Source organism: Megalobrama amblycephala, linkage group LG22, assembly GCF_018812025.1.
Source record: "Megalobrama amblycephala isolate DHTTF-2021 linkage group LG22, ASM1881202v1, whole genome shotgun sequence".
Lineage (NCBI taxonomy): Eukaryota > Metazoa > Chordata > Actinopteri > Cypriniformes > Xenocyprididae > Megalobrama > Megalobrama amblycephala.
The window spans coordinates 29,755,945-29,775,441 of record NC_063065.1 but is presented as its reverse complement, the minus strand read 5'-3'; the positions used below and the strand labels follow the sequence as shown (position 1 = coordinate 29,775,441).

The 19,497-nt window shown below is 36.0% G+C and overlaps 2 protein-coding genes across 5 annotated transcripts in view; one reads left to right on the top strand and one right to left on the bottom strand.

The window, feature by feature from the left end:
* nck1b (NCK adaptor protein 1b) overlaps window positions 1–890 on the top strand; it is a 60,353-nt gene extending 59,463 nt beyond the window's left edge. For all 4 annotated transcript variants that reach the window (XM_048175273.1, XM_048175274.1, XM_048175276.1 and 1 more), the window contains one exon: window positions 100–890. In XM_048175273.1, the coding sequence (XP_048031230.1) occupies window positions 100–300 (201 nt within the window). In that variant the 3' untranslated portion in view covers window positions 301–890. The remainder of the gene's footprint in view (window positions 1–99) is intronic.
* A 7,016-nt stretch (window positions 891–7,906) lies between these two features.
* bdh1 (3-hydroxybutyrate dehydrogenase, type 1) lies at window positions 7,907–18,531 on the bottom strand. The gene is made up of 5 exons (XM_048174958.1): window positions 18,294–18,531; window positions 17,063–17,173; window positions 16,505–16,640; window positions 10,283–10,435; window positions 7,907–8,689 (listed from the first exon to the last, which is right to left on the bottom strand). The coding sequence occupies exons 1-5, from the start codon at window positions 18,504–18,506 to the stop codon at window positions 8,223–8,225; spliced, it is 1,080 nt and encodes a 359-aa protein (XP_048030915.1). The 5' UTR covers window positions 18,507–18,531; the 3' UTR covers window positions 7,907–8,222.
* Between the last annotated feature and the right edge of the window lie 966 nt (window positions 18,532–19,497).

The window sequence follows — 19,497 nt, the reverse complement described above, 5'->3', positions numbered from 1 at the left end:
ATTGTGTTTTGGAACAGAATTAATTACTGAGATTACTGCTTTCAGCAGCTGGTCTGAATTAACAATTTTTCCCTTTGTCTTTATATTTTGTTTCTTTAGCCCAATGACTTTTCAATATCACTGAAAGCTCAGTCCAAAAACAAGCATTTCAAAGTCCAGCTGAAAGACAGCCTGTACTGCATCGGACAGCGCAAGTTTAACACAATGGAGGAGTTGGTGGAACACTACAAAAAGGCGCCCATCTTTACCAGCGAACAGGGCGACAAACTCTACCTGGTCAAGGCTCTGGCTGCCTCCTGATCCCAGTAAAAAGAATATCCAGTTAACAAGGACTACACTTCCAGACAGACTGGGAATATCAAGCATTCCATGAAAGGGAGGTACAGGGAGAGATGGACAAAGACACTCCCATTCATTTGCTCAGAAACTTGCTCGTTTCATTGAGGGACACAATCAATGTATCAAAATACAGTATGTTTAGACCATAGGTGATGCAATGTATTTTGAAGTCAACATGTATTAGAATTAAAAACTAGGTCTTCTTTTGTTAATATATTCTTTTCATTAATTTCAAAAATGTATTGTTCATTTGTTCTTGAACTTCCCTGCCAATTTTTTTTTAACTGTCCTTTCAAGTGTCTGCTGTTGAAGTCCTGACCGCAGAAGAACTTTGCTCAACATGTTTCAAGGGTCTCACATACTATCTGTTATTGCCTGCATTGCCTGAACGACACAGAACTATTGAAATTGACTTAATCTGCTATATTTATTAGGAATCAATTTTCTGCAAAATGCTCAAACAATAAAAGTGACTTATCAAAACTTGACAAGGATTTGCAAGAATATTCAGATTTAGGCACAATCAGATTAAACTTGAACTTCAATCAAAACAGGAAGTCTTGCATCTGTATGTTTCCAAACCTAAATCAAGCTTGTAGTCTCATTTAGGGTGATGTCTATATTTTTGAGGGATAAAGTTACAGAAGTTCTACTTCCTTGACAAACGAGGTGCAAATTATTGAGGTTTGTCAGCTAGCTTTGACAATAGTCCTAAATTTGTTATCCACACATCTTGGAACTGTCAGAATCCATGCAATGCCATAAGTATGATCTGTCGTCTCTTTTTCAAAGAGCTTAGCTGTGCTTGATTTATTTGAATGAACGTGGGAAATTGTGCAAGAGTTGCAGAACTTCATTGGAGCCTGAATTGCAATGCTATGACTGAAGATGAAAGATTAAACCACATTGGTACACACAATAGTTCTTTTATCATTCAGTGTTTTACTAATAAAGCTGTCTTTCGTGATCAAGGCTGCAGTCCTTTTGACGTAAGGGGTGTGATTTTGTGAGGTTTTTGATATCAGTGGTGGTGGTGTTTGCCTGTTGGTTTGAAACTTAATCAGGTGTTTGCCTTGTCTTTCCTTGTTTGGCACTCATTTGGCTGCTAACTTTGTCAAATGAAGCCGGTATTGTAGTGTAGAGGATGAATGAAAGCGTGTCAGCGTGAAGGCAGCATTGTAAGCTCATGTTTCAAGGAAGGATCTACTTCGCTTGGCGATCAAGATCTACAGTGCTGCTTCCTTGTAGTTTTCATCAGGTTATGATAAACGGTGAGAGATGTTCCATTGAGGATCAGATGTTTATATGTAAAACTTAGTAGATAAGTATGTTTGGTGGACCAGGCAATGAAAAAGACGCTTCCCTGGACACGTCTCTGTTTCAAATTGGAAAAACATGGAGGTTGATGGAAGACTCATGAGGAGGGTGATGATCTGGGCTCTCCTCCAGGAGACCATCACTGCGACCATGATTACTTCTCCAGCTGTTTGGAGCCGGACTGAGGCCAGAGTTGAGGAATGGGGATTTTTGGGGAGTGTGTGGAAAAATCGCTGAGACATGCAGAGTTTGGTCGAGCGATTTAGTCTTGGATTAAGTGGAAATGTCAGATTTCTGTCAATATGACACTCCGTGTGACTTAAGTTGTTTAGGACAGTGGTTCTCAACTGGTTTTGCTTCAGGACAAAGTGTTGACTCAATAGTACCAAACGTTATATAATTTAGTTTAGTAGCTTTGTTGATGCCAGACCTTGTTGGATAACATCCACCAAGACCTTATCAGAAGAACCCTAATTTTATCCCAACTTGTTTTGAATGAGGGATTTCTCAGATGTGTAGTCTTATCACATAGTTTGTGCTTAAAAACGTGCCTTCATCTCAGTTGTTGGAACCAAAGGTTTGGAGTTCCTCTACGCTATTCTATGATGCGCACATTGTCATTTGAGTATCGCTTTGCATGTGCGCAATGCGTCCCTGATAAGTGACTGATGTTCACGGACCATGTCCTGGTCATACAAATGTTCCCATTGGGGAACTTATCAAGATTCGTCTCCTGACTGAAGTGACCTTACCATATGGACCTTAGTCAGGGTAAAAGCCATATTTAAGTTCAGTGGGTTATACCAGGGGTGTCCCATCCTGCTCCTGAAGGGTCCACTTTCCTGCAGAGTTCCAACACACCTGCCTGGAAGTTTCTATTAATCCTGAAGACTTTGATAAGATGCTTCAGGTGTGTTTAATTGGGGTTGGAGGCAAATTCTGCAAGAAGCATTGGATAACCCCTAATTATACCATTGTATACCATTGTAATCATAAAACTTGCTGAACAAAGCTACATTGTTGCTTCACAGCTTTGTTTTAAGTTGCTTCAAATTAGCCTAAATATGGCATCAAACTTGACTAAGGTGAGTAGACCTAGCAAACATGGTTACCTATTAATGTCTGTGCTGGATATGAGTATACCTGTGCTTTAGACTGCTACCTATCAGCTTATGAGGTAACTAAGAATGAAAGCAGTGGTTATCAATCATGTAGACCCAACTTGCAAGTTTTTTTTTTTCTTTAGGTTGTGACCAAATAACTTTCTTGTCCTTTCTTTTGGGAACATGGTGATGTTCACTGATGTTGAACAGCGCCGTATAGACTGAAAACTTTATTTGTGTCGGGTCTGCATCCACATGTAAATTAAATGTCATGCAAGATGCATTGTAACAAAGCATGGACAATGCCTAGTCTACGGCTATGTTCACATTGTCAGTCCACATCCGATTATTTGTGTATCCGATTTGAATCTGATCTGTCCACATTTTGAATCGCAACTATTCAGCTCTGATTTCTGTGCTCTGGGTGCCCTTTCGTTTTCCGGAATAGCCTATCCACTACGGCATCGACGTTGCGTTAGGCATACACCAAAAACAGCAACATGGAGGGGTTTGCAATTGCCTTATTTACAACACGACAATGCGTAGCCGTCATGCTGGACTACTACGTCTCATGAGGCAGCGTCAGAAACGTAGGAGGCTGGTATGTGCTGGTATGGCGTCGTCTCTGCCAGTCTTAAAATTCAACATGTCTCCATTATAATGTAATTTTCTCTTCAACCTGCACATTGCAACAACAACCTTGTTTCTGCAGTGACTTTTAGCATGTTTCATATAATGTCTGACATGTTTACGTTTTACGCAGCGTGAGAAACTGACATAAACCATGAGAAATGAGTCAGACTGAAACGGATTTCCAGAAATGCAATTTGAATAGAATTTCAAACCACATATGAATTTAGCCAAAGTCCCTTTCAAGGAAAGTCTGTTCACTCGGCGGCCATATTTGCAACGCCTCCTGGCAGCTATTTCGGGCATCCAAGACCAAGCCCTATCTATTTGAATGGGGGAATCCTGAAATCTCAAAAACTGCTTGGCGAACTCACAATTAAATAACATATTTCAAATCGGCAACAAAATCTGATATGAACTGTCCCATAAATGCTGTTCCTTATGCTCAAATAGTGTTAAAAAATGCTTATTTTTTTCAGCCAAGATGAGCCAAAGTGCATGTGCAGTCCTAAGCGCAAGTCTCAGGTTTCTATGGGAACCGGAGCTTCTAAGGGCGGCTGCAGTGATGCAATGACTTTAACAGTTAGCAATTTTATTACTTAGAAGGCGGGACGTATTCCGCCATATTGCGAGTTGCAGTTTCTCCCATTCACAAGTAATAGGATTGAACCGTCTTTCTGTATCTATAGTCTTTGATGTAGCTCAACAAAAAAAAAACGTTTTCGTAAAAATCACATTTCATGGTGTGTTTTTTGTTTTTGCCATTCACACTTGCTAAATATGATTGGATTCCAATCGAATATGCACAAAAATCGGATTTGGACTTCAGAGTGAACCGTTTCCGCAGATGGACCTGGAGGTGCTGTGAAAATGAAATGTAGATGTATGCTCACTGTCTCCATGAAGAAAACTCTTCCTCTTATGTAATAGGAGTTTATTGATCTGTACAAAGGAAGAAATAAACTACATGAATCAATATTGACATCTCTTTTATGTCATCCAGAGCAAAAAAAAATGTGGTGTCACAGAACTCAAGTGGTTAAAAAGTACATACAAAAGCTTAATAATACGAGTAAATGTCATATGAAATGTTAACCTGCATGATTTTGTGTTCCACTGCAGTGGAAATTATATTGCTGGCATTTGATGAAGTCCTGCTGGGAATCATAATGACTTCACACATGCTGTGCATGAGACAATTAAGACAAGAAATAGGCAATATTCATACTGAAACAATGTGAAACATGTCAGCTATAGGAAGAGAAAGGACCTGATAGAGAACAGTAGGGACGCCGTGTGACCATTACGACTTAAATGACTTGCGTCTACATAGTTCCCTAAATACAAAAATGTACTCTCCATGATTTTGCAACCGAAACCTGTGAAAATCCCTAAAATATTAGATGCAGATGACCATACTGTACTGTTATGTTTGATTGCAACATCAGTTATATTAAGTATAAAAAATGTAGTGGAAGTATCATAACTAGTCTTAAGGAATGTACTGAAACTCGCATAGAGACTTGCTTTCACATTCACAGGAAATCAAGCCTGAAAGCCATGCAAACACTGCTGTTCCTCATTAGGCGATAATAAACGAGCAGAAACATTCCTCATTACACTATTTGATGATAATACTGTTAGTGTGGAACACACCTTTTGAAAAAAAAGGTTAACGGATGCCAGCTCAACTGCTCCCTCCGGTGGCCGACATGAGATATTACAAACATGTCAGTATGTCACACCAGTTCACATGCTATCCACCCTATATTTGTAAACTCGGGATTAGTTAATCCCAAATTGTAGTGTTTTTGAATGGCATACTATATCTGATGGATTTTTTGAGGTAAACACTTGCACTAGATGAGTAGTGGTTAGTGATGATTCTCAAATACGTTTCAATCATTTAAAAGAAGCGAGTAATCCAAGGCTGAAACTGCCACAGCAGTCATTCATTTTATCATCCTTAATTTAAAGTGATAATACAATTAAATTAAAAATTGTAGCTAGATGCCAATGTTTACACGCTCAATTTTAATGATGTGGTTGTTTCTAGCATTCTGGCTGTGTTCAAAATTGAACACTAGCTTACTACAGTGCAGTATGAACACTATAAAATCTTACTGGCCCCAAACTTGTGTATGCAGCAACAGTAAGAATAGTGCGATTTTAAACACAGCCAGTCTTACTACATACCTTTAACAGCAAAGGACGTCATTTTATTGCATAGCACAAGTATGCAATTTGGGATGCTGCATATGTTCACATGATTCATTTTAACATTTGAAATGTTTCAGCACATTTATTCGTAGATGCGGATGGCGAGTGATCTCATATCTCATAATCGAATGATCCAGATTCTTGGAAGCAACGGGAATGCTGATAAGGGAACGTGTGTCGACCCTGTAACCCTTTCAAACCCTCACTCTTTCTGTTTCTCCAGAGAAAGCAGTGACAGAACCACAGGACTCTCTTTTGTTCATCTCTGGTTTCATCCTTCATTGAAAAGACTTCTGCCACATCACCAGTCAGCCGGGACGCTTTCCACTGCTTCTGGCTTTAGGCCTCTGGTTATTCATGATCGCTCTATGGAAATGTCTGCAGGGCCGAATCAAAATACTGTAAAGTATTCAAATTTCCAAAATATGATAAAGTGAATCAAAGTGCATACATTTAAACCCAAAGGCAAATATTGTGATCTTTCCTGTAGTAGGCCATACATGGTTATATATAGATTTAGTTGTATTTTATCCAGAATATTCCTTTAAACTGCCCCTATTATGCTATTTTAAAGGTTCCTAATTGTGTTTTGGAGTCTCCGACAACAGGTTTACATGCATTCAAAGGCGAATAAAAACACTTTCATTTTCTCATAATACAAACTGCAGCATCAGCTCTTTTCTTACAGTGTCTGAAACAGTTCGATAAAGGATCCGGTCTCTCTAAATCCCTCCTTTTTGAGAGCTTCCTCTGTCCTGATTGGTCAGGGTCAGATGACCCAGTCTGTTGTGATTGGTCTACTCTGCTCTGCTTAGGGTTACAAAGGGGTGGAAAGTTTCCACGGGAACTTAACCAGGGGAATTTTGGAAATATTCCAATTTGGAAACTTAACAGGAATTTATGGGAATTTATGAGAATTTGTGGGAATTATTTGGAAATTTTGTGAAATTTATATAAACTTCTATATAAATTTGATATAAAATGTATCATATACAAACATATATAAACATTTTGTCATAACATAAAATAACATTATTATTTATTTCATTATTTATATTAGTGTTATTTATTTCAGATCCTTCAGAAATCATTCTAATATGCTGATTTGATGCTCAGTTATTATCAATGTTAGAAACAGTTATGCTGCTTAATATTTTTTTGGAACCTGTGATACTTTTCTAAGGATTTACTGATGAATAAAAAGTTTCAAAGAACAGCATTTATTCAAAATAGAAATCTTTTGTAACAATACAAGTCTTTTAATATCACTTTATCAATTTTACACATCCTTACTGAATAAAAGTATTAATTTATTTCCAAAAAAGAAGAAAAAAAAATTACTGACCCCAATATTTTGAATGATAGAGTATATTGTTACAAAAGATTTTTATTTTAAATAAATGCTGATATATATATATATATATATATATATATATATATTTTTTTTTTTTTTTTTTTTTTTTTTTTTTTTTTTTCCTGATAACTTTTTATTTATCAAAGAATCCTGAAAAAAAGTATCACAGGTTATAAAAAATATTAAGTAGCACAACTGTTTCCAACATTGATAATTAAATATCAAATCATCATATTAGAATGATTTGTGACATTAAAGACTGGAGTAAATTCAGCTTTGCATCACAGAAATAAATTAAATTTTAATATATATTAAAATAGAAAACCGTTATTTAAAATTGTAATATTTCACAATATTATGTTTTTTTTCTGTATTTTTGATCAAATGTGCATGTTATGGAGGAATGCACAGTGCATGCAGGGGGCGTGACCTCAATATCCCTGCAGTAAGTAGTGTGCTGTGTGAATGTGACTGAGGAATGTGCAGGGTAAAAATTCAACTAAAATTGCATTAAATCTGGTTGTTTTAACCAAGATTATGCTGAAAGATGTTTTTTTCCAACTACATTTAAATTCCCTGTTAAAGGCTATAACCTGCAATTTTCCAAGCCATGCAATATCGCGTTCATATCGCAGATGAATCGCCTTCGATAATGAACCCGATTTTGCGTGGCTTGTCAGTGATCTACGGCTCTGTCTATTAAATGCCGCTCCATTTGAAAGCAGGCGATGGCGATTTTCGCGGTAATCAGGGAACCGGCTTTACTGACGATGATAATCTCATGCGATATATCGCCCAGCCCTAATCTGGGGATTTTTCACCTACTTTTTTTTCGAATACTATGAATTCAGACATTCTACTCTGTTCGCATACTTTTTTTTGCCTACTATATAGTAGGGAATTATTCGATTTCATATGCAGTGCCAGTCTGTTGTGATTGGTCTACTCTGCTCTGATTGGTCAGATGATCCAGGATGTTGTGATTCAGAATCGCTTCTTTCTTTTGGGAGACAATAATTTATCTGCACTTAGATCTTTGAAACAGATCTTTCTACATTCAGAAAAGCTGTATTAGATCACTACATGAAAGGTCATATCTGAAAAGCATAATAGGGGCACTTTAAGATTTGTGTGATTTTTTTTTTTTTTTTTTATTACCGTTGTAGACTGATTTGACTGCATTCAATAAGGCATGTATTAACAATTGATTGATGAACCCTGTGACGATATTTATTGGATGGTAGGAAGTTGGCATCTCGTTAGAAGTAGAGTCTGTCTGAGATGGCGGCAGGAAGGTGGGTCATTATTTGCATGCGAATCCACCAGTGCGGTTCCATAGGGTTGTACCGCGTGTACGGCCGTTTGGACGTGATGGCATCCGTGATGTCGTCTAAAACCGGCTCGATCTCTCGCTGGCCGCTGCTGCAGTAGGAGCGCATAAGAGCCATGTACTGCTCAAAGTGAGCTTTCCCATAGTCCTCCTGGACACCAGGGGGCGCCTCCTTCCAGAGCTTCTCTGCTGTGGTCGTGACTATGTCACGTGTTAGGATGCCCGTGGCCACGATAAAGTTTCCAGGCTCAATGACGGAAACTTTGACGCCCCAAGCCTTCATTTCATACCTGAGACAGTCAGAAAAAGCCTCCACTCCGTATTTGGAAACACAGTAAGGGGATCGGAGAGCGTTTCCCATTCTGCCGTACATGCTAGCGATGTTCACAACACGACCTGTAACCAAAAGACAAAAAAAAAAAAAAAAAAAGTGAGGTGCGGTGCAGAGGACTACACACAATTACAATTTCAAATAACTGATTTATTTTTTAATATAATGGTAAAATGTTATTTATTCCTGTGATCAAAGCTGAATTTTCAGCATCATTACTCCAGTATTCAGTATCACATGATCCTTCAGAAAACATTCTAATAATCATTCTAAGCATCGGAGCACAAATGAATCAGTGTATCGAATCAGTGGTTTGGAGCGCCAAAGTCACGTGAAAAATATTCTCGTCGCTTTATAATATTAATATTGAACCACTGTACTCACATGAACTGATTTAAATATGTTTTTACATTACATTAATGGATCTTGAGAGAGGAAATGTCATTGCTGGCTATGCAGGCCTCACTGAGCCATCGGATTTAAACAAAAATATCTTAATTTTTGTTCTGAAGATTGAACGAAGGTCTTACGGGTGTGGAACGGCATGAGGGTGAGTAATTAATGACATTATTCTCATTTTTGGGTGAACTAACCCTTTAACCCTCTTGGGCATGGAGGTCACCAGAGCTTCACAGGTTGCCTTCTAGAAAGCATTTGATTGGACAGAAGATCTGATGAGAAGCTGATGAGAAGCTGAAGAGCAGCATGATGTCATCAAAATCATTGATCCATATTGGCGGAAGTGTAAGTTTTGAACGTTTATATCTTCTAAATGTGAAGTTTGTCATTGTTTTGGAGCACACTAGCTTATAGATAACAGTAACTAACATATTCATACTAAAAGCCAAAAAACTAAAAAATAATTAACATTTACTGAAAAAGTTGGATTGCAAAAATCACACAAGTGTTTCGTCAGGCCACACACTCTAAAGTCCATTTGCTTTAATCATTGATCCATTTCGGATCCAAACATTTCTTTAATTCAGGGAAAGACTAACAGAAGCAAAAACATTAACATTCATCTGAAAACTGAACTTTTGAGTTAAAGGGTTAGTTCACTGACTTATATAGTGATGGCCGATTTCAAAACACTGCTTCAGGAAGCTTCAGAGCACAAATAAATCAGCGTGTCGAATCAGCGGTTCGGAGCGCCAAAGTCACGTGATTTCAGCCGTTGGCAGTTTGACACACGATCTGAATCATGATTCGATACGCTGATTCATTATGCTCTGAATGCTTCCTGAAGCAGTGTTTTGAAATCGGCCATCACTATATAAGTCGTTATTTTGTTTTTTTGATACACCAAAAATATTCTCGTCGCTTTATAATATTAATATTGAACCACTGTACTCACATGAAGTGATTTAAATATGTTTTTAGTACCTTTATGGATCTTGAGAGAGGAAATGTCATTGCTCCCTATTATGGAGGCCTCATCAGATTTCATCAAAAATATCTTAATTTGTGTTCCGAAGATAAACGAAGGTCTTACGGGTGTGGAACGACATGAGGGTGAGTAATAAATGACATTATTCTCATTTTTGGGTGAACTAACCCTTTAAACTCAGCCAAATGACATATTATCTGTACCCCGAAGTTCATTAAAACGAATGTCCCGGACATTCTCATGCATGCTTTGTGGAGTCAGTTTATTTTACCTTTCGCCCTGCGGATGAGAGGCAGAAAGGCTTTGGTTACTCTGATGGTGCCCCACAGGTTGACCTCTGAAACCTGCTTGTACGTGTCCATGGTGGTGAACTCCACCTCACCGAATGTGGAGATGCCAGCGTTGTTGACCACGGCCCACAGACCTGCACAACATCCAATCACAAACACACGCAAGCTCAGGTGAGCACACATCCTGATCAAATTCAGACAGTTAGGAAAAATAAATATACGCTGGCAGTACGAAAGTTTGGAATAATCAAGATTTGTCTCTTCTGCTCACCAAGGCTGTGTTTATATTATCAAAAATACAGTAATATTGTGAAATATTATTACAATTTAAAATAACTGTTTTCTATGTGAATATATTTTAAAATGTAATTTATTCCTGTGATCAAAGCTGAATTTTCAGCATCATTACTCCAGTCTTCAGTGTCACATGATCCTTCAGAAATCATTCTAATATGCTGATTTGCTGCTCTGATTATTAACAATGATAAAAACAGTTGTGCTGCTACATATTTTTGTGGAGAACATGATACACTACCATCTAAGAGTTTGGGGTAAGTAAAAACTTTTATTCAGCAAGGAGGCCTTAAACTGATTCAAGTGACAATAAAGACATTTATAATGTAACACAAGATTCTATTTCAGATAAATGCTGTTCTTTTGAACTTTCTATCCATCAAAGAATCCTTGAGAAAAATAGAAAACACTTATCTTAAATTGTATATTTCACACAATTACTGTTTTTACTGTATTTTTGATCAAATAAATGCCATCTTGGTGAGCAGAAACATTAAAAAACTAATTATTCCAAACCTTGGATCATCGGTGTAAAAACGCTTTTGCCTGCCATGTTAAATGATTAAATCTAAAGCTCATGAAAACAAACATACTCACTTTTGGAAATCTGAAAAACATTTTCATTGTCAATCATCTTAAAAACATTACAAGTAGAAATCAGGTTTTATTTTGCGATGGGTTTCATTATCAACATGAGCCATTTGCTGGAACAAAAAATTCATTTCAGAAGCTGGATTTTTATTTTATCTTGACAATCTTCTTCACTGCTGATCTAGATGATATTTCATATTTCCTCTGCACCGCTGTCTGTCGTTTGAGATAGTAGCGCAGCTGTGGAATGCGTCAAATATAGTGTTTTTAATTTGACTACACTTACATTTAAATTCATAAACATATTTTACACAATTATAGAAATGTCATCTTTTTTACATTTTCTAATGTTTTTCTGCTTTAGACAGTATTTAGAAAGCAGAATAATACAGTAATATTCTCATATAAATCCAATTTTAGCATATTTGTAAAATATTTTAAATCTGACAATCCATATTTTGTAGCATCTTTTTTTCCACTCATTTTTTTTTAGACTCCTAGCACCCCCTTGTGGCCCCATGGGGCTCCGGACCCAAGTTTAAAAGACCCAACAATACTTACATCAACATGCTCATACATATATACATGGCAGCTAACACTAAAACTCTTCATGAATGAGGTTCATTATTGAATGACACACACACACACACACACACACACACACACACACACACACACCTCTAAAACTAAGTACTGCATCAAACTCCACACAACTGCTGCCTGATTCTTCAGTGATCATTTTAAAGAGTTTAGATATGATCTATTTCATCATATTGAAATGTTTAAATCAAAAAGAAAGAGATTGGCTTCAGTTCTGAGTTTATTCCGTCAGTGAATATTAATGTGCTTTGAAAATTAGTATTGTGTTTTACAGTGCAATGCTGTAATTTTGGCTCTATACAGCCGTAGACGGTGGGTGTGGTGTAGTGTGTGGTGGTGGGGGTGTGGCACAGTGATTGACAGCAGGGGGCGGGGTCGTTATTGTCTCTAATCAAATAAGCTCTAATGGTTTACAGCACCCCACCCTGACCTCACCCTTCTTATTAATGGTTGTTAATCACCTGTTCACATGTACTATAAACCGCATGACTAGATCCATGAGCTAAAAATCAGACACACACACACACACACACACACAAAATAACAAACAGCATATGTTTCCATGACATTATGGCATAACGCTATAAAACAGTTGACTAGCACATAATTCAATGACATCATAAATCTAGAAGTGAAGCTGAACCGTGTGTTTCTCCATGTTTCAAACACTTGAATATGATGAAATATCTCTGAAGACATGAACACATCATGCAACATCATTCTGCTTTTTAAAGACTTCCTTAAGTTGTAAAACATTACATCAACTAATCAATTATTTTTATCTACTGATGTCCTGATGAACAGAAAGAAATAAATCTACATATAATTGTGTATAAAAAAATATAAAAAAATATATTCCAGTTTCTATATAAACAGATGTTCACTGTCATGTTCCATACTGTCTGTTTTATTCTTCATAGTATAGTTTTCCTGCACTTTCATCCTGCACTAGTTTTCATCCACATCCGTTCAAACATTCGACACCTTTGTTAGTGTAATAAAGATGCTTAGGTTTGAGCAATACTGACATATAAGATAATGCTGATATTATTCTCACATTTCCACCTCATCTCTGATACAGTGTTGTTTTAGTTTACTAAAACTAAAAACAATTAAAAATCATTTTCATGAATGGAAATTAAGCAAAAAATAAATATAAAATAAATTACATATACTATTAAAAAAAAAAGAAAATGAGAAATATTGCCTTGGCAACCAGTGTTGGGGAAAGATACTTTTAAAAGTAATGCATTACAATATTGTGTTACTCCCTAAAAAATTGCATTAATTACTTTTGCGTTAGTTTTCTCACCTGGGACTGGCTTGCTTGTTTGTTTTTTAATAACAACAAAAAAGTTCTATTTTTGACAAATGTTTTCTGGACGTTTCGCACCAAAAGTGAAATGAATAAGCCTCAGGCTGAAATGCATATTTATGCCTGTACAGTAGAGGGTGCAGCTCAGAAAACAAAAATTATTACAGGATTGTGTAAAATTCTAAGATTGAGTTTCACTGTTTTTATTCATTTTGAGGAATACTGAATGTTTTCGTGCAAGTGAGATGAGTAAATGAATGTTCACATTTCGTCTAGGACTATAATAACCCTCATGTTCACACAGCACACTCAACACTTTATTTCTCTCAACATGGGGACAGGAGAGGTTTCATTCAATAAATGTGAAAAAGTAACTTGCGTTACTTATTTGAAAAAGTAACTTAAGATATTTTGTTGTAAATTGAAAAAGTAATGTGTTACTTTACTAGTTACTTGAAAAAGTAATCTGATAATGTAACTCAAGGTACTTGTAATGCATTACCCCAACACTGCTGGCAACTAACGGGGTTCTTAGTAGTTTTAGTTTATGATAAAAAATAAAAATTTGAAAAAAATTGAAATAAAAAATAAAATATAATATAAATATTATATTATATTTAAAATAAAATAAAATAAATGAAATAAAATATGAATATTAGTCGAAAAACTTAAACTAAAATGTTGCCTTGGCAATAAACTGAAATAAGTTTAAAGGTACATTATGTAACTTTTTTTGCTGTTGTTCAAAATTAACACAATTTAATTAAGTCCATACATCATCAATCTTTTTGTCTTACCCTGGTTCACTATGGTAAGACTATTATAAGTGTTTATATTATAGACCTGATGGAATTGTTTTTTGCTGCATATACAGGTGCTGGTCATCTAATTAGAATATCATCAAAAAGTTGATTTATTTCACTAATTCCATTCAAAAAATGAAACTTGTATATTATATTCATTCATTACACACAGACTGATATATTTCAAATGTTTATTTCTTTTAATTTTGATGATTATAACTGACAACTAAGGAAAATCCCAAATTCAGTATCTCAGAAAATTAGAATATTGTGAAAAGGTTCAATATTGAAGACACCTGGTGCCACACTCTAACCAGCTAATTAACTCAAAACACCTGCAAAGGCCTTTAAATGCTCTCTCAGTCTAGTTCTGTAGGCTGCACAATCATGGGGAAGACTGCTGACTTGACAGTTGTCCAAAAGACGACCATAGACACCTTGCACAAGGAGGGCAAGACGCAAAAGGTCATTGCAAAAGAGGCTGGCTGTTCACAGAGCTCTGTGTCCAAGCACATTAATAGAGAGGCGAAGGGAAGGAAAAGATTTGGTAGAAAAAAAGTGTACAAGCAATAGGGATAACCGCACCCTGGAGAGGATTGTGAAACAAAACCCATTCAAAAATATGGGGAGATTCACAAAGAGTGGACTGCAGCTGGAGTCAGTGCTTCAAGAACCACTACGCACAGACGTATGCAAGACTTGGGTTTCTGCTGTCGCATTCCTTGTGTCAAGCCACTCTTGAACAACAGACAGCGTCAGAAGCGTCTCGCTGGGCTAAAGACAAAAAGGAATGGACTGCTGCTGAGTGGTCCAAAGTTATGTTCTCTGATGAAAGTAAATTTTGCATTTCCTTTGGAAATCAGGGTCCCAGAGTCTGGAGGAAGAGCGGAGAGGCACACAATCCACGTTGCATGAGGTCCAGTTTAAAGTTTCCACAGTCAGTGATGGTTTGGGGTGCCATGTCATCTGCTGGTGTTGGTCCACTGTGTTTTCTGAGGTCCAAGGTCAACACAGCCATATACCAGGAAGTTTTAGAGCACTTCATGCTTCCTGCTGCTGACCAACTTTATGGAGATGCAGATTTCATTTTCCAACAGGACTTGGCACCTGCACACAGTGCCAAAGCTACCAGTACCTGGTTTAAGGACCATGGTATCTCTGTTCTTAATTGGCCAGCAAACTCGCCTGACCTTAACCCCATAGAAAATCTATGGAGTATTGTGAAGAGGAAGATGCGATATGCCAGACCCAACAATGCAGAAGAGCTGAAGGCCACTATCAGAGCAACCTGGGCTCTCACAACACCTGAGCAGTGCCACAGACTGATCGACTCCATGCCACGCCGCATTGCTGCTGTAATTCAGGCAAAAGGACCCTCAACTAAGTATTGAGTGCTGTACATGCTCATACTTTTCATATTCATACTTTTCAGTTGGCCAAGATTTCTAAAAATCCTTTCTTTGTATTAGTCTTATGTAATATTCTAATTTTCTGAGATACTGAATTTGGGATTTTCCTTAGTTGTCAGTTATAATCATCAAAATTAAAAGAAATAAACATTTGAAATATATCAGTCTGTGTGTAACGAATGAATATAATATACAACTTTCACTTTTTGAATGGAATTAGTGAAATAAATCAATTTTTTGATGATATTCTAATTATATGACCAGCACCTGTATACGTCTCTCGCCTGTGCGTGTCTCCTCATATCCGTAAATAAAGAAAAGTGTGGGAGTGGCATATGTTAGTCATCACAACGAGTGAGAAAGCTTGACATGAAGCAGCTAAATCTCCAACCTCCGGGGAATCACCTGTTTTAAACAAACACTGAACAGAGGAGAGTCTGCTAGCAAAAAGAGAACGAGACAGAGCTTGTAATAAAACAAGAATCAACATTGGATTGGAGAACTGACATCTGAAATGTTGTAAAAGCAACGCGGAGATGATGCTGTTTTTATTACTCAACAGGTCAGTAAGATATTATATTGAACAGATAAATTGCATTATGTAGCTTTCTAACAGAGTTCTCTGTAAAGCATTATCTATTGTGAAGGGTCATTTCATTATGGTTGGTGTAGTAGAGCTGTGCTGGAATTTTTTTTCAAGGAAGTACCGTCTCTATTAATGGGTAAAGCTACAGTAACGTCTTCAGATAGTCAGTTTGAGATTCTTTCCATCTAAACTGGTTATATCTCTTAAGCCTAGTGAATGTTTTATGAGCAGCAGGATAATCATATTCATCCACAGTCACACAGAGCCGAAGCACAACCAAAACAATGTTCTTCTGCAAAATGCATGCAGTTTTGTTTTTTAACCACTAGAGGACCAAAAGTTACATGGTGTAAGTTGAAGCACTAAAATTATTACCTAGAAATAAATAAAAACAAAGCACAAATAGCAATATTTAAATAAATAAATAACAATGAAAATGACCAAAGCACATAACACAATTGCTAAAATTGAAAATATAAAAATAAAAGCTGAATCAAAATAAATACTATAAAATAACAATGCTTTGATATGCACCTATTTTTGGATCACTGTTGTCTGGTCCTCTGAAATGACCTTTGAACTCATCATCCATACACAGCCCTCACCTTTCTCCGGGTCTTCCAGGTTGGCAGTGATGAACTGAAGCGCCTGAGAGACCTGCTCCTCACTGCAGACGTCCAGCTGCACAACCTTCAGCTTCTCCGAATGAACGTTCTCCAGATCCTTCGCACCTTCTCCATCCTTATTCCACGGTACAAAACATTCAGAGTAAACCGGCATGACATTACAGGCACTGCATGCTGTGCCACAGAAGGACATTTACAATCTACAATCTAGGCTGTCCATTGTGTAGTTTAGTACATGTTTATGTAATATATAAAACATTTAGATTGAATTTCCAGCCGCAAATAACAATATCGCATCATATACAGTACATAACCATGAAATAAAAAGTTGGTCATACTGCTTAAATTATGAAAAGCTTTCACACAAAACCAACTGTGCTGGGACTGTGTAAGAATGATTAGCAAGAATCTTGTGAAATATATTTCGTCATCTTAAGCGGCCTCGACTTTATACCTACATTATATTTGATTATTTATCAACTGATGCAGACAGAAGCTCATCTGAATCACTCATTGCAGGAATAGATGAACCATTACCTTAAACAAACATCCTGCAAACACAGTGAAGCCGAGCCTGTGGAAGTGCTTTGCCAAAGCGAGTCCAAAGCCAGTGTCACAGCCAGTAACCAGCACAGATTTCCCTTCAACCTTCAAAAGGAAATATGAGCAATATGATAATGCAATATTACTTTCATAAAGCCACAGCATTACTGTGAAACTGAGTGTGCCAACAATTCACTGCCCTAGTGAGAAATAAACGAGCGCCTCGTCTGAGCTGCAATTCTGACAACTTGTTACTAAATCAGTGGTTTTCAAACTGTGATTGGCTAATCTGAAATCAATCATTAAGTAATTGATCAAATAACCAGCATTCATTTCATATATATATATATATATATATATATATATATATATATATATATATATATATATATATATATATATATATATCATAATTATTGGTCAACTTCAGCAGTCACCTCATTTAGGTCCATTAGCTAAAATCAATTCCAATAAAATAATTAATAATAACAACAACAACAACAGCAATAATATATATCATTTTATATAATAATTACCTTATTTTCAAACATTTTACATTATCTAAAATGGTACTTTTGAAATGGACCCTTCAAGGCTGAAATTAAAAGAAAAAAAAAAATCAAAAATATAAAAATGACATATATATATATATATATATATATATATATATATATATATATATATTAGTACGGTCAATCGCATCCAAAATAAAGGTTTGTATTTACATAATATGTGTGTTTTGTGTATAATTATTCTGTATATATAAATACACACACATGCATGTATATATTTAAGATTTTTTTTTATATATTTACATCTAAAATATTTACATTTATATATAATATAAATCATTTCAATATTTCACAGTATATATATGCAAATATTTCTTAAATATATACATGTGTGTGTGTGTGTGTGTGTGTGTATATATATATATATATATATATATATATATATATATATATATATGCAATGTGTTGTATATGGATATAGATGCATATGTATTTATATATAAAACGCATTGCATCAATAGAAATATGCACAGAATTGCTCAATATGAGGCAAAGATACATAATTATCCAGATATGCATATATTGCATAATATACATTTATTCCACACATGCATAAATCTTATATATCACATACTATAACTTAGATGTATAACAGCATTCATTCAAGTGTAAGTTCGCTGCTGTACTTGAGTAAGGCGCACAGTGTACTTTACCTTCACTGTCCCGCGGGGCAGTCGAGGCATGGCCACGTACAGCACGAACAGCGCGTACATGAGCACTATGCACTCGGTGACGCTCGCCTCCGGGAAGCCGCAGCTTCGCGCGAAGAGGTTGAGGACGGACGGCAAGCCGAAGCCCAAGATGAGCGTGAGAAACACCGAGAACGCGATAAGCAGCGCGACCCTCACCATCGGCAGCGCAGCCATCTTGAGCTGTTGACAACTCTGGCGGAGGCGGGGCCGGAGATGCACATCTTATGAATTATGCAAATATACGCAAATTACAGTATATTTACCTATTGAAAAGAGCGAATGCGCTTAAGGGGCGGTGCCAGAAGCATAAAATGTGATAATATGAATATCATTCGATACTTCTTTCAACAAACAAACAAATAAATGATTAAGAACGACAGCATAATATATATATATATATATATATATATATATATATATATATATATATATATATATATATGTATTTAATAATTATTATTATATTACCTTAACCTAAAAGTGTACAATTAACATTGGTTAGCATATTTGAAATGGTCCATTTGAAATTGAAATTTTTCAATTTAATAAAAAAAAAAAAAAAAACAGAAGAGAATTATCACATATTTACAGTCTATTAATTTGTTTATTGTTACTGTACAGTAAACCGTACTTAATTCTTTGATATGGAAAACGTTTGCTGTTTCTTTGTATTTTAAAAGAACAATAACAATCGTTTGTTCTCATGCAACCTGTCCACTAGTGTATATAGAATAAAGATAAAAGACCAGAGCAGAACAAATCCATATTATCCATATTATTGTTATTTAAACAAGCATGTTTGACTTAAGAACTGCATGATGATAATATTTCATGATTACAAACACTTAAAAAATACAAACACAAAAATGATTCATGTAAAGATGCAGTTTCAACACTAACCACAGGGTGTCGCTGTAATATAATTTATAAAATAATCATTTCCTTTTTTTTTTTTGGATTGCTGTTTAGTTTTTTTCAACTGCTTACACACATTCAAACTTTGCCTCTTTTTCCCCACAAAACTTTACACACAAATCCAAGAAATGCACACACAAAATTCAAAATGCCTCATCTCTTGCAAAATGAAGCACTGCATTTAAAATATCACAAACACATCTCAAACGCAAACATTTGTCTTACTTTGCAAACACCTTTGCCATAATAT

Bases quoted from the DNA above. Each gene is read 5' to 3' on its own strand.
- bdh1 (XM_048174958.1), bottom strand. From the start codon at position 18,506: ATGGCTGCGCTGCCGATGGTGAGGGTCGCGCTGCTTATCGCGTTCTCG. The intron at 17,174-18,293 runs GTAAAGTACACT...TTCCTTTTGAAG, and splicing joins TGCCCCGCGGGACAGTGAAG to GTTGAAGGGAAATCTGTGCT. The intron at 8,690-10,282 runs GTAAAATAAACT...TTTTGGTTACAG, and splicing joins TCTCATCCGCAGGGCGAAAG to GTCGTGTTGTGAACATCGCT.